At 52.9% G+C, this 12,609-nt stretch overlaps 1 protein-coding gene across 4 annotated transcripts in view; it reads left to right on the top strand.

The window, feature by feature from the left end:
• The window catches only part of CACNA1B (calcium voltage-gated channel subunit alpha1 B), a 171,399-nt gene that overhangs the window by 45,873 nt on the left and 112,917 nt on the right, over positions 1-12,609 (top strand). For 2 of the 4 annotated variants that reach the window (XM_066366550.1, XM_066366548.1), the window contains exons 9-12: positions 31-87; positions 1,141-1,230; positions 6,074-6,283; positions 9,533-9,645. In XM_066366550.1, coding sequence (XP_066222647.1) covers positions 31-87; positions 1,141-1,230; positions 6,074-6,283; positions 9,533-9,645 — 470 coding nt within the window. Of the gene's footprint in view, positions 1-30; positions 88-1,137; positions 1,231-6,073; positions 6,284-9,532; positions 9,646-12,609 lie in introns of all 4 variants that reach the window. The other 2 variants (XM_066366549.1, XM_066366547.1) reach the window with 1 other exon arrangement.

The following is a 12,609-nucleotide window of genomic DNA, read 5'->3' as shown; positions in this document are numbered from 1 at the left end:
CTCTGACCTGAGGCTGTGTCTCACTCACAGAGGAAGTCATGCTGGCTGAAGAGGACAAGAACGCGGAAGAAAAGTCCCCTCTGGATGGTAGGTCACCATTGTTAGCACTCTTACTCAGAGAGGGAGTTGGTGGCCCAGTGAGCATCAGTGTGTGTACAGACTTGCATAGTGGTGCATGATGTTTGCTAGGCCTGGCACCTGTGCACCCAGGCCTGGCTGAGCCCTTCCTGAAGAGAGGCCCTGGGTGGTCAGCTGTGTGCTCCTGCGAGCCACGTGCCATGGACCAGAGTGGCCTTAGCTGGCAGCAGGCTCACACAGCACAGCCACGTCTGTTGTGGTCTCAGCCCAGGCATCATGGGAGCCTGTGCTCACAGCGTGGCCCTAGAGCTATGCTTTTCAATGTGGCAGCTTACATGTGAGTACCTCGCAATGAAGTGAGGTGAAAATACAGTTTCCTAGCCTTGCTCACCACAGTTCAAGTGATACTAGCCAGGCGGGGCTAGTGCTATTGGTCAGTGCAGACTAGAACATTTCCATCGTCCTAGAACATGTTGCAGAGCATCACTGATTTTAGAAGCTTTATACCTGCAGGTTTAACTAAGCTGTATCTTGTCTCCAAAGCTCAGGGTGATACTGCTTCCAGATTGCAGTGGAAAGTCACATGCAGCACAACCTGGAGCTAGTGTGGCAGGGGCATGGGCCTGCTTGGCTGAAAGCATAGCCCCAGTGTCAGGACCACTGCCATCTTCACACCCCTGCTCAGGATGGGGTCAGTCTGCCATGATGTCAGCTAGGCCACACCCAAGGCTGTGAGCTGGTCTGCAGACCTGGCCTGACTCTGGGGCACCTGCAGGCCTGGCCTTGCTCCCACCAATGTTTCCTGGTGATGCTGGTAGCCAGGCCTTCCCCTAACATCATGGATAGAAGGAAAGGGGACCCCCCCCCCCAGAACTCCTGGTCCCTTTGCTTTGAGGACCAGGAGTCCTCATGTCCGCTCAGCTTCAGCTTGCGGGCAGGAGATGAAGAAAGGCCCCAGTTCTCAGAGAGCGATGGGTCCTCAGCTGAAAGCCCTGCCCAGAGGCAGGCCAGCCTGGGCTCTGGCTCAAGCGGTCTCTTCTCTCCACCCTTTGTTTAAAGCAGTGTTGAAGAGGGCAGCTACGAAGAAGAGCCGGAACGACCTGATTCATGCAGAGGAGGGGGAGGACCGGTTCGCAGATCTCTGTGCTGTGGGTGAGTATCTCTGGCTCCTCCTGGCTCCACGGGGGCCTCTGACTTATAGAGAATGTGCACCCAGTGTCCTGCCTGCCCCCCAGGCTGCCCAGCTCTCTGGGATCCTCTCCTTCCCCTCTGCCTGTCCCTTTCAAATAAGCGAGTATTGTGCCTACGATGCCAACAGGGAGCACAGTGTTCTCTGGCACGTGCTCAGATTTCTGGCTGGGCCTCCCGACTGGAGGCTGGCTGTGCGGACAACTCCTGGAAGTCCCTTCATGCCCTAGGCCTTTGCTTATCGTTTCAGAACCTTTGCTCTGGGCTCTGCCATCCCCCATGGACATGGAGCCCTGGGTCATATCCCAAGGCCGGGCCATGTGTGTCATTGTAAGGACTGAAAGTTTCTGGCCGTCTCTCAGCCCCGTCTGTCTTCCACACCCCTGAAGCCTGCCACGTGTGGAGCCCAGCTCCATCGCCTTTCACACATGGTGAAAGGAAAAGCCCTGGTAGCTTCTGATGCAGAGGCACTTTCGTGCCCCTCCTTTCCGCCTGGTGCCAGGAATGCGCGGCCCTTCCCCACCACACGCCCTGCTGTGCTCGGCCCAGGGCCTCCCCTTTAGCCGTAGGAGACCAGATGACACCTGGTAGTGACATGTTTTTATGATGTGGACTGCCTTGCTCTGTGAGCATATTGTGAGTGGACCCAAGTCAGAACATCTGTTTCCCATTTCATTGTAACTTTTGAGAAGGAAGTGTTTATTGAGTTATTTACCTGTTCATTTGTTAGTTTGTATATTGATTTATACTTGCCCTTTTTTGTCCAAACCTAGGCCCAATAAACCCACATTAATAGCTTAGAATGTGTCCTTCCTTGTTTCTCAGATAACACGCACATCCATACACACACGCACATATTTGTATGCAGAGTTTTAGGGTCTCCTCATACTACAGAAATGACTTCATACAAAGGTTTTCGTCAGTACGTTTGGAAACCCTCCCACCAACCCCTGTAATTCTGATTTGCTCTTGTGACTGCGTGTGTCCATGGTGTGGACTCAGTAGGACTTGTTCATCTGCTCCCCACTGATGGCCATTCACTTATTTCTAGGTGGTTTTGTTGCACCATGACACATGCTGCCCCTGAGGACTGTGAATGTCAGTCCTTTGTTCCCAGTGCTTTTGCCTCTAGGGGTAGGTTCCCAGGTCTGTGCCCTTCGGGGCTGCTGCCCCTGCTTCCCAGGAAAGCCCTGTGACCTCACCACGCTGGGAGTGCTGCTGACGCAGCTGCTTCTGACTTGTGCCAGTTTGAAGCCAATTTGATGCTAATGAAGTGATATTTCATTGAAACGATAATTCCTTTTCCCCCCCAGATTTTTATATTTTCATTTTACAGAGAGCAGAGAGGGGAACAAGAAGCAACTCATAGTTGCTTCACTTTAGTTGTTCATTGGTTGCTTCTCATATGTGCCTTGACTGGGCAAGCCCAGGGTTTCGAACTGGAAACCTCAGTGTTCCAGGTCAACACTCTGTCCACTGCGCCACCACAGGCCAGGCTATAATTCCTTTTTTTTTTAATTTACTTACTGATTTTAGATAGAAACATGGATTTGTCGTTCCATTTAGTTGTGTGTTCATTGGTTGCTTCTTGTATGTGCCCTGACTGAGGATTGAACCCACAACTTTGATGTGTCAGGACAACACTCTAACCAACTGAGCTACCTGGCTAGGGGTAATTTTAAAAGTCTCCCCTGTATTCAGTATTTGTTCATTTGCTCAACAAATGTTCACTCAGGGCCCATCAAGTGCCAGCAGGGATGGAAGCTTTGGAGCTACAGCCCTGAACACAGGAAAGCCCTGCATCTGGTAGAATTTCCATTTCAGTGGGGTATCAGACAGTACACGAAGAATAAGTGAATGGACAGGTGTCAGTGCAGGTGTGAAAGAGACAGAAACGTAGAAAAGGAGGAAGCTTGACAGTTGGGGTACTGGAATGTTAAATGAGTGGGCCTGGATGGTTCGGGGGGAGATTGCCTTTGAGCAAGGGGTTGAGGAAGTCAGCCCCAGGGCCACCAGGGACAAACAGTCTGAGCAACAGTGAGGAGCCCCAGTGTGGCCGAAGTGAAGTGACACGGGCTGGGGGAACCATAGAGGACACCAGAGGGTCCGTGTGGGCAAGGGCCCAGAAAGGGCTCTGGCAGCCATGCAGGTTTGCAGCTGTGGGCTGCAGAGATGCATGCAGAAAGGACTGGATGGGGAGAGGAGGGACCGTCCGCAGGCCGCTTTAAGGATCCTGCAGATGGTGGCTTGGATCTGGAGGGTGCAGCCAAGGGGATGGGAAGTGGTTGGATTCTAGATATATTTGGAAGACAAGCCCACAGGATTTGCTGACCAACTGGATGTGGGCGTGAGAGAGAGAGACATCCAGGATAGCTCCACAGGACAGAGAAACCCAGCCCCAGAGGATAGGACTGCAGACAAGGGCATTTGTGTCCAGAATTTGGTTTAGGACATGAACCCCATTTGGGACATGCTGAGTTGGCCGTGCATGGTGGAGAGCCAGTGATGTCAACTTGATGAGTTGGAGCCTGATTTCCATGTGGAGATGGGAAATGGCACTGTCACTGGGAAAGGTGTTTTACAGTTCCCACTCTCACTGTCCTGGTGTCCCTTGGAGTGGGTGCTCAAGCGAGGAGTCGGTGGCTTTGTGCAGATGACACCCTTAAGTGGTGGTGCCTTTACTGAGGTTGTATGTGGCTGTCTGCTGCAGGCACAGGTTGTGGGGCAGCATTCAGGACAGAGCTGACTGGGTCCCACTGGGCATGGTTCTTGTGCTGAAGGAATGGCCATGGAGTCTCCCTTGGAGAAGGTATTGCTTGGCTCACTGACCATGTATGTGCACACAGTGGTTTCCATGAGTGACGTGTCCTCTTCACCCTCCTACCCAGAGTGGCCCTGTGTTCATAGGTGTGTGCTTGTGAGGCTGTGTGTCCTGGAGAAATGTCTTTTTATGTGGTTGTCTCTTCGAGAGTGAGTGTGGTCAGGATCTGGATATATGCTGTGCAGCATTTGTGTGAGTGTGTGTCTGATTCTGAATATCTGAGAAAGTGATAGGGTTCTGAATGTGTGGGTTCACCAGAAGAATCCGTGGTGGCTCTGCCTGTGTGTACATCTCTGCTTGTCTGCCCTGCTTACCTCTCTTCCATCTGTGCCCCTCTGCTGCCTTTGAGGAGGGAGCAGGGATGTCTGGCTATGACCGTGGTGCTGTGCAGCCCTCAGTAAGGCTGGCCAACAGTGTTCTTTGATTGAACCAGCTCTGACTAATTGGCAGTGGCTATGTTGGGACATGGATTGGGAGGGTACGTTTTGGCTTAACTAGAAGGAGGACTGTGATGAAACAGTGTCTTCTGTGGGTGCAGATGGAGTGTGGCAACTAGTCGGCCAGGAATTTGCTATTACCCTGTTTCCCCGAAAGTAAGACCTAGTGCAATTTTTTTAAGCTTAGAAATATAAAGCCTCCCCTGAAAATAAGACCTAGCAAGTCTTTAGGAGCAAAAGTTGATATAAGACACTGTCTTATTTTTGGGGAAACAGGATAGGGTTCTGTGAGGGCCTGGTGGATGTTGTGCTCCAGACCCCTCCTTCCATGTTAGCGCTGTTGGTGACAGCATCTGCCTGCCTGATACTGCTGCTTAGCTGTGGACAAAGACCTTGGGGCCTGTTTTTATTTCAGTGAACTAACACTAGCTGATGAATGCTTTTAGCGTGCCACCAAGAGTCTGGACAGGAGCGAGTGTGCACATACACACACTCACATAGGCAGATAAACTTGATGTCACATCATGCACGTGCTCACACACACTTCACACTCTCACCTAGGCACCTGACGCCCATGCCCCTGCATTCATAGCTGACTGGGTGGGAACACCTAGATGCATACACGCCCACGCTGTTATTGAGAAGCTGGGAAAACCTTGATGCAGGCACAGACAAAGCCAGACCCTGCACATGCACATGCCAAACCTCGCAGCACCCACCAGCTCTTCACTCATCTGTCAAGTGGGGCGAGGAGTTCACTGGGGAAGGGTGTGTGGCCCTCGTCCTCTCTCAGCTTGCTGCCTGATCTGGGAGTTGTGCACAGAACAGGCCGTCAAGCCAGTATGGTGGTTGATGCTCTAAGGTTACAGTGATTATTGGTGGCATGAGGACCCTCTTGTAGATGAAATACCCAGAGAGGGGCGCTTTGTGGAGGTGACCTTAGCTGAGATGTGACACTGAGAAGGAGCCAGCCACAGGAAGAGGCCAGCTGTGGGAGCACTTTGGGGTAAAGCAGAGGGTATGCCAGATGGGAGAGGAGACTGGTGGGTTTGGGTTGGAAACAGGAGCAGCATCTATGGCTGACTCTCCAGAGAGTGAGTGTTTGGGCTCTGTGCGGCATTCTTTCCTCTCCTGCTGGACCAGGACCACAGCTATGGAACATGAGAATGAAGGAGCTTGTTCTAGTAAAACTAGGTAAAACCTATGTGGCCCTTGGTTGCTGACACAAGTTAAAGAGGGAAGGAGGGTCAGATGCTGCAGGACTCCTCAGGCCACAGGGAAGAGCTAGGTTGGCCTGGGAGCACAGGGGCTTCCAGAAGGTAGCCAGGGAGTGCTAGGGACCAGGTTTCCCATCCAGAGCCCAGTAACCTTAGAGACCCCCCACCTCTCCTTTGTGGAATGGGGTCAGGGCCAGGGTCCACTGCAAAGGTACAGGGGCAAGTGTCCTTAAAGGTGGTTTTATGGGGGGAATGAGGGCACATCTGGTGGAGGGGAGGGTGTCCTGGGGTCACTAGCCCTCACACGTCCTCAGTGAGCTCCCTCTCCCCAGGGTCGCCCTTCGCCCGTGCCAGCCTCAAGAGTGGGAAGACGGAGGGCTCATCCTACTTCCGCAGGAAGGAGAAGATGTTCCGGTTCTTCGTGCGTCGCATGGTGAAGGCACAGAGCTTTTACTGGGTGGTGCTGTGCGTTGTGGCTCTGAACACCCTGTGTGTGGCCATGGTGCACTACAACCAGCCCCAGCGGCTCACCACAGCACTGTGTACGTAGCGGGCCCAGGCTCCCCTTACCTCTCCCCAAACCACCCTGGTCTGCAGCCTGGAACTCCTCGGCCATAGCCTTTGGCCTTAGAAGTCCCTGGGTAGGATCCCTGCACTGACCAAAGTGCCCCACAGGTTGGCAGGCCCCATCCCAAGGCTGCCTGGGTTCTGGGAAGCCCAGGGGAGTGTGAGAGAGGGGAATGGCCCAGGCACTGTAGGGAGGAAGTCCATGGGATGACCAGGCACAAGCCAGGCCAGACAGAGACCTGTATCGTTTCGTGTAAGGGCTTCAGGCTCACAGCCCAGGGGATATAGCTGCTCATTCTATTTTGCCACAAAGCAGCTGCTCCTGTGACGTTCCCAAGGAGGGGTCCAGGCTTCCAGGGCTTTCTGACTATTCTCATTTTCTTTTTGATTGGCTGGATCTGGGTGTGCCCATGACCAGGGCTGACTGGCAGTGCAGTGTCCACGAGCCACAGGACAGTCCATGGGTATCTGAGTCATGATCTGTCTTGGCCTTGGCAACAGTTCCAAGGAGGCAAAGAGGAAAATAGCTCAGGGTTGGGCTCCTTGCCCCTCTCCAGGGACCAGGGCTAACATTCTAAGAGTGAATGTTTACACCCCAGGGCTCTGCAGGCCTTGTGGAGCTTAGAGCTTAAAGAGCTCACAGGAGCTCTAAAGTTAAAGACTTCACTAGTGGTGTTTGTGCTTTAGTCAGTGCTTCACCGTCCTGTTCCCAGAGGTCAGCTGCACCCGTCCTGCCTTGGTGTCTATAGCTGCTATGGAGACAGGACTGGGCTTGGGCTCCCACTAGGACCTTTCTTTCTCTATGGGAGCCCTGTGTTCCTGAAGCCACCTGAGATGCTCAGAAGACCATTTTATCCAGAGAAGAACCCTCCTGAATTCTAATCCTGATCCTTGGCCAGCCATCCACACTCCCTTCTGTGGGACCATGGAGCCTGGGAAGCTCCTAAAGACTGTTACGAGCTGTGGACTCCTGCCAGCTCCACAGGCCATGTGGTAATGTGGGTGGGGGTAGCTGTGTTGCTGTGTCGGGGATGAGACTCCCGGCTAGTTTCGCACATCTGTATTGAAATGTGTTACGTGTATAATGGGGAAGGGCAGAGGCAGCAAGAGCAAGAGAGACCCAGGAAACTTTCAGCAGACAGCCTGGCTCAGACTCCTGGATGATGAAGGCAAAGGAGCACTTGGTGTGCACTGAGTGGCCCACTCTGGCTTCCCCTGCTGGCTCATGGCAGCACTAGCACCTGCTAGAACGAGCCACTCGGAATGAGTGATCACTGTTCCTTGACCTCAGAGGGGAGGCCACACATGAAGTGAGGGTGTCTCTTCCTTGGGAAGGCAGTGAGGGTGTCTCTTCCTTGGGCAGGCAGACGGGCAAGTAGGATGCTGCCTCCTCCTTCTGACAGTCTCCCCTTTGGCACTTGCTCATGAACCTTGCAGGCTGCTCTCATCAGTCCTCTGGGGAGCAGGAGAGTGGACAGCTTCAGCTTCAAGGCCCATGCTGGTGGCTGGAGTCTCATCTCTGTGACCTCTCCTCTTTGGGCCTGAGCTCCTTTTGTGGGGAGCTGCAAGAAGCAGGGGCAGGGTGTCTTTGTGACCTCATATCGGGGCTTTGGGGTTCAGTGGCCAGGATCCTTGGTTCTTTCCAGGTTGCTGGGACATTGCAAGCTGTACTTTGGGGCTGGGCACAGCTTCCCCCCACCCCTCCTGCTTGCCCCTCCTGCTTGCTGGTCAGTCTTTCTGGGAGTATCAGGTCTGGATGATGGGTTCTTCCGTCCTGGGCATGGCCTAAGGGTCAGCAGGTGTCCATGCCTCTGACATTGGCCTCTCGACTTCTGCAGGGAGGCTGCTTTTCCTTCTCGTCTGGTTTGGGTGCCTTGGTGATGTTCTGGCTGGTTTCAGAGGCCAGGCTTGCTCCCTGGGGCTGATTGTCCACCTCCTTAGGCCACGGAAGGAGAGTCCCCTACCTGTGACCTTCTTGGATTGCATAGGCTATAATGTGTCAGTCTTTGAGGCCTTGTGCTCACTGGGCAATAGAGCTGGTGTCTACTTGCTGCTTGTCCAGGGTCTGCTGCAGACCTGCCCCGATGGATGCTATGGAGTGCATTGCTTGGTGGAGATCTGGGGGGAGAGGTGGTTTTGGGGTGCATAGTAACAACAGGAGGTGTGGGGCCCTTGTCCACTGTCTGTTTCATCAGGAGCTGCTAGAGGTCTAGAAGCCCTAAGAAGCCTGGGCTGGTGACTACCCAGAGCTGACCCTTCACACTGCTTTATGGCCTTGGCCTTCTGTGCCAGGCTCTGCCTTGGGTTCTGAGCTCTGGTCAGAGGTCACAGTGCCTTTGGCCTACTGTATGAAATAATGAGCTCAGCCCTTGGGAGGAGGGTCAAAGACAGTGACTTTGTTCTGGTGTCTGGAATTCTGATGTGCCCAGGAGCTGAGCTGGCTGGCATTCTGCTGTCTGTGGCCTTGAGCAGCTTCTAGAGTGCTTTTCTCGTTCTGACCCTTCCTTCTCCTTAGGCTGGTTTGAGGGCTGTGTCTGTATGCCTTGAATTTCCTGCTCTCTGCTCCAGTGTGTGCTCCCTTTGGTCCTGAGGCCCTTGAGGGTCTGCAGAGACAGGGCAGGACTCCTGGGTGGAGGTAGTGGCCATAGGAGCATCTGTATGATTCACAGAGCAAACACGATACTGGCCAGGTCTGGGTACGCTCAGGTTGTAGAGCAGCCTGCTGTTCAGTGGGACACACCGTGAACAAAGTTAAAACCCAGCTTGGTGCTGTGGGGTCCTGAGGGGTGTGTCTATCGGGAAGTCCTCGTGGAGGGATAGACTGAGGAAGAAGCTGGGGGATTCCACCTGCCATCAGAGCATGGGGCGGGGCGGGGACGAGGCAGCAGGATGGGTCTAGGGCCTCCCAGCCCTGTCTTGCCCTGCGTACTTTGTGCCCCAGAGCTCATTCCTAAGCCTGATCCTGGGAGCTCACCAAGGGTCTGTTCCTGTGTCCCATGGCACTGGGCACTCACCACCTTGCAAACTGGAATGAGCATCTCTCTGAGCCCCTCGCAGTCCCTTGGTTATTTTTGTCCTGGGCTGAGATTTCAGAACTCGGGCCACACACTAGGCTTGGAAGGCTCAACCCTGGAAAGGCCCAGGGGCTGGCATCCTCTGGTCTGGGCTGGAGCCAGGTGGGAGGAGGCCGCGAGCTAACCCCCCTCTTCTCCGGCTTCTCCTAGACTTTGCAGAGTTTGTTTTCCTGGGTCTCTTCCTCACAGAGATGTTCTTAAAGATGTATGGCCTGGGGCCCAGAAGCTACTTCCGGTCCTCCTTCAACTGCTTCGACTTTGGGGTGAGTGAGCTGCCTGATCAGGGATTAGTGCTGGGGGTCTAGGCAGGCAAGGCTGGGTCCTTGCTCGAGAGTATACATGGTCCCTCCCAGCACTGCACCCAGTGTGACCCAGGGGATTGGGGGACTATGACCTTCTGTGGGACAGTAGATCTGCCTCTGCACAGGGAGGTTCAGGTGGCAGAGCGGAGGCCTGTCCTGGCCAGACCCTGATGGGCAGAGGTGCCTTCTGCAGGTTGCTTCCACCTGTAGGACCCTGTCTGTGGAATCTCGAGATCATCCGAAGACTCTTGGCCCCCCTCTGTGCCTGGAACAGTTATCCTTTAAATGTGTTGCCGTGCCATGGAGGGCTCAGTCTCTCCCCAGCAGAGCTCAAGGGGGCTGTCGTCTTGCCCTCCTTGTCCTGCAGACCTGGCGCTGGGCAGACACATGCACCACAGCTTCTAGGGGAGGAGTGACCCACCCTGATGGCCCACTCTTTGTGGAGTTTGGCAGCTGTGGCCTGGGTTCCTTTACCACACTCTGTAGGTCAAGGAAGCCTCAAAGGAAGGCAGGTGTCCAAGGCTCACGTGAACGAGCCCAGAGCCAGGTCCTGCTGGCACCTGTCTGGATGCTGTGTCCTGACCACTGTAGGTGCAGAGTGAGCAGCAGAAGGGCTGAATCTCAAGGGAGGATGTACTTCCATGCAGAGTTCTCATTAGCCAGAGGGACGCGGGACCTTGGTGAGAGTGGAGCTAAGGTGAGAGTGGAGCTTCTCTCACCAGCGCTGCAGTGAGCCCACCCTCCCAGGAGGCTCACTTTAGAGATGAGTAACTGGAGCCATCATATCAGTGGCCCGGTGCTGCCTAGCTAGTTTACAGGGGGTCAGTGTTAGATCCCAGGTTTCCGGACCCCAGAGGAGGTGGTTTATACCATGCCTGTGCCTGATCTTGTTGGGGCAGAGAAACGTGCCTGCCCAAGCTGTGCTCAAGGACACGGGTGCCTGACTTTGGGGAGACCTTTCTTAGCTATAAAGAAAGGCTGCCCTGCACGAAGGTAGAGGAGCCTGCACTGCTGTCCGCAGAGGAGGCACAGCCTGCATTCCCACCACACTGCACAAGGGTTCCCTTCTCTCCACATGCTGGCTAGCACTTGGTTGTTGATTCGTTGATGATAGCCATTCTGACAAGTATAAGATGATACTCATTGTGGTTTTAATGTGCATTTCTCTGATGATTAGTGACATTGAGTATCTTTTCCTATGTCCGTTGGCCATCTCTGTGTCCTCTTTGGAGAAATGTCTATTCAGGTTCTCTGCCTATTTTTTAAAAACTATATTGTTAATTTTGTATGTTGAGTTATATGAGTTTTTAAAATAAATTTTAGATATTTACTTCTTATTGGGTATGTCATTGGCGAGCATCTTCTACCATTCAGTAAGCCATCTTTTCATTTTGTTGATGGTTTACTTTGTTCTGCAAAAACTTTTTAGTTTGCCTGACCAGGTGGTTGTACAGTGGTTAGAGGGTCGGCCTGTGATATAGAGGACCAAGATTCAAAACCCTGAGGTTGCCAGCGTGAGCGCAGGGCCATCCAGCTTAAGTGTGGGGTCGCTGGCTTGAGCAAAGGGTCACTGGCTCGGCTGCAGGCCCCTGGTCAAGGCACATATGAGAAACAATCAATGAACAACTAAGGTGCTGCAACAAAGAATTGATGCTTCTCCTCTCTCTCCCTTCTTGTCTGTCCCTTTCTGTGTCTCTCTTGCTAAAAAAACAAAAACTTTTTCGTTTGATATACCATTTGTTTATTTTTTTCTGTTTCTCTTACCTTAGGGGAACAATGTCAGAGAGAGTTCCAAAATCTTGCCCACATCTAATGTTTTACAATAGCAGCACCTCATCTTCTGTTTCCAAAATCTGTATTTTCTTGCTGTGTAAAAAATGGCCCAAAGCTTAGTGGTTTAAAACAACAAGCATTGTTCTCTCATTTTGGTGGGTCAGGAATCAGAATGTGACTTAGCTGGGTTTCCTGGTCTCACCGTCTTTCATAAGGCTGCTCTCTTTGCTGGCTGCTTTGGGGCTGGAGACTCACTTCCACACACATGGTCTGGTTGCTCACGGCCTCAGAGGGTCAGCTGCCAGGCTCACTTATGTGGTTCCTGGTCACGTGGCCTGCTCTGTGGGCTGCCCTCATGTCCTCACAGCACACAGTTGGTGACCCAAGAAGGAAACCACGGTCTTTTTGTAAATTTAACCTCAGAGGTTACATCCCATCACTTCTGTCACATTCTGTTTGTTAGAAATGAGTCCGTAGGTCCAGCCCATCCTCAAGGGGACAGGATTATACAAAGGGGTGGACACCAGGCAGTGGGGAACGTCAGAGATGTCTTACAGAACACTGATATGCTGACCAGTGGGAACAAGTTTTGAGAATTATGTGATGGAAATAGGGGAAATGTAGAAAGACGACAATGAGAAGAAAGTATATTTGGAAAATTACCTCAAGCCCTGGGCCACATCCAGAGGCTGTGTGTTTGCTGAGAAAAGTTGCTGGTGCGAGATTGTGGCCAACTTGTCCCATCCGTTGTGCCGGGACGTCACAGCAGGTGCTGAGCTACTGGTACATCTGAATGTCAGTAGCACACCTGACGCTCCCTGGGTAACGCATTTGTGTTCAAGATGGACAGATATGTCATGGGTGGCTGTGCATTTGGGGTGACTTGGAGCTGGTGACCAGCAGACCTGACAAGCAGGTTCATAGGCCGTTGGTAATTGCAGAGAAGTCTCAGTGATGTACCAAGGCCTCTGTGCCCTGGGCATTCACCATTTTCTCAGCGATGTGGTGAGAATGTTGATGTAAGCTAATCATATCTGAAGTGGTTGTGACAGGGGTGGAAATGACTGAACCCTGGATGGTATGTGAGCCAAGTACAGTTGCATGGAATTTAAGAGACTGATGTTTGACATTTGAGTTCTGCACACCAGCTAC

This window comes from Saccopteryx leptura, chromosome 2, assembly GCF_036850995.1.
Source record: "Saccopteryx leptura isolate mSacLep1 chromosome 2, mSacLep1_pri_phased_curated, whole genome shotgun sequence".
In the NCBI taxonomy this organism is placed as follows: Eukaryota; Metazoa; Chordata; class Mammalia; order Chiroptera; family Emballonuridae; genus Saccopteryx; species Saccopteryx leptura.
The sequence above is the reverse complement of the archived record's forward strand: the minus strand, read 5'-3'. Positions and strand labels throughout refer to the sequence as shown.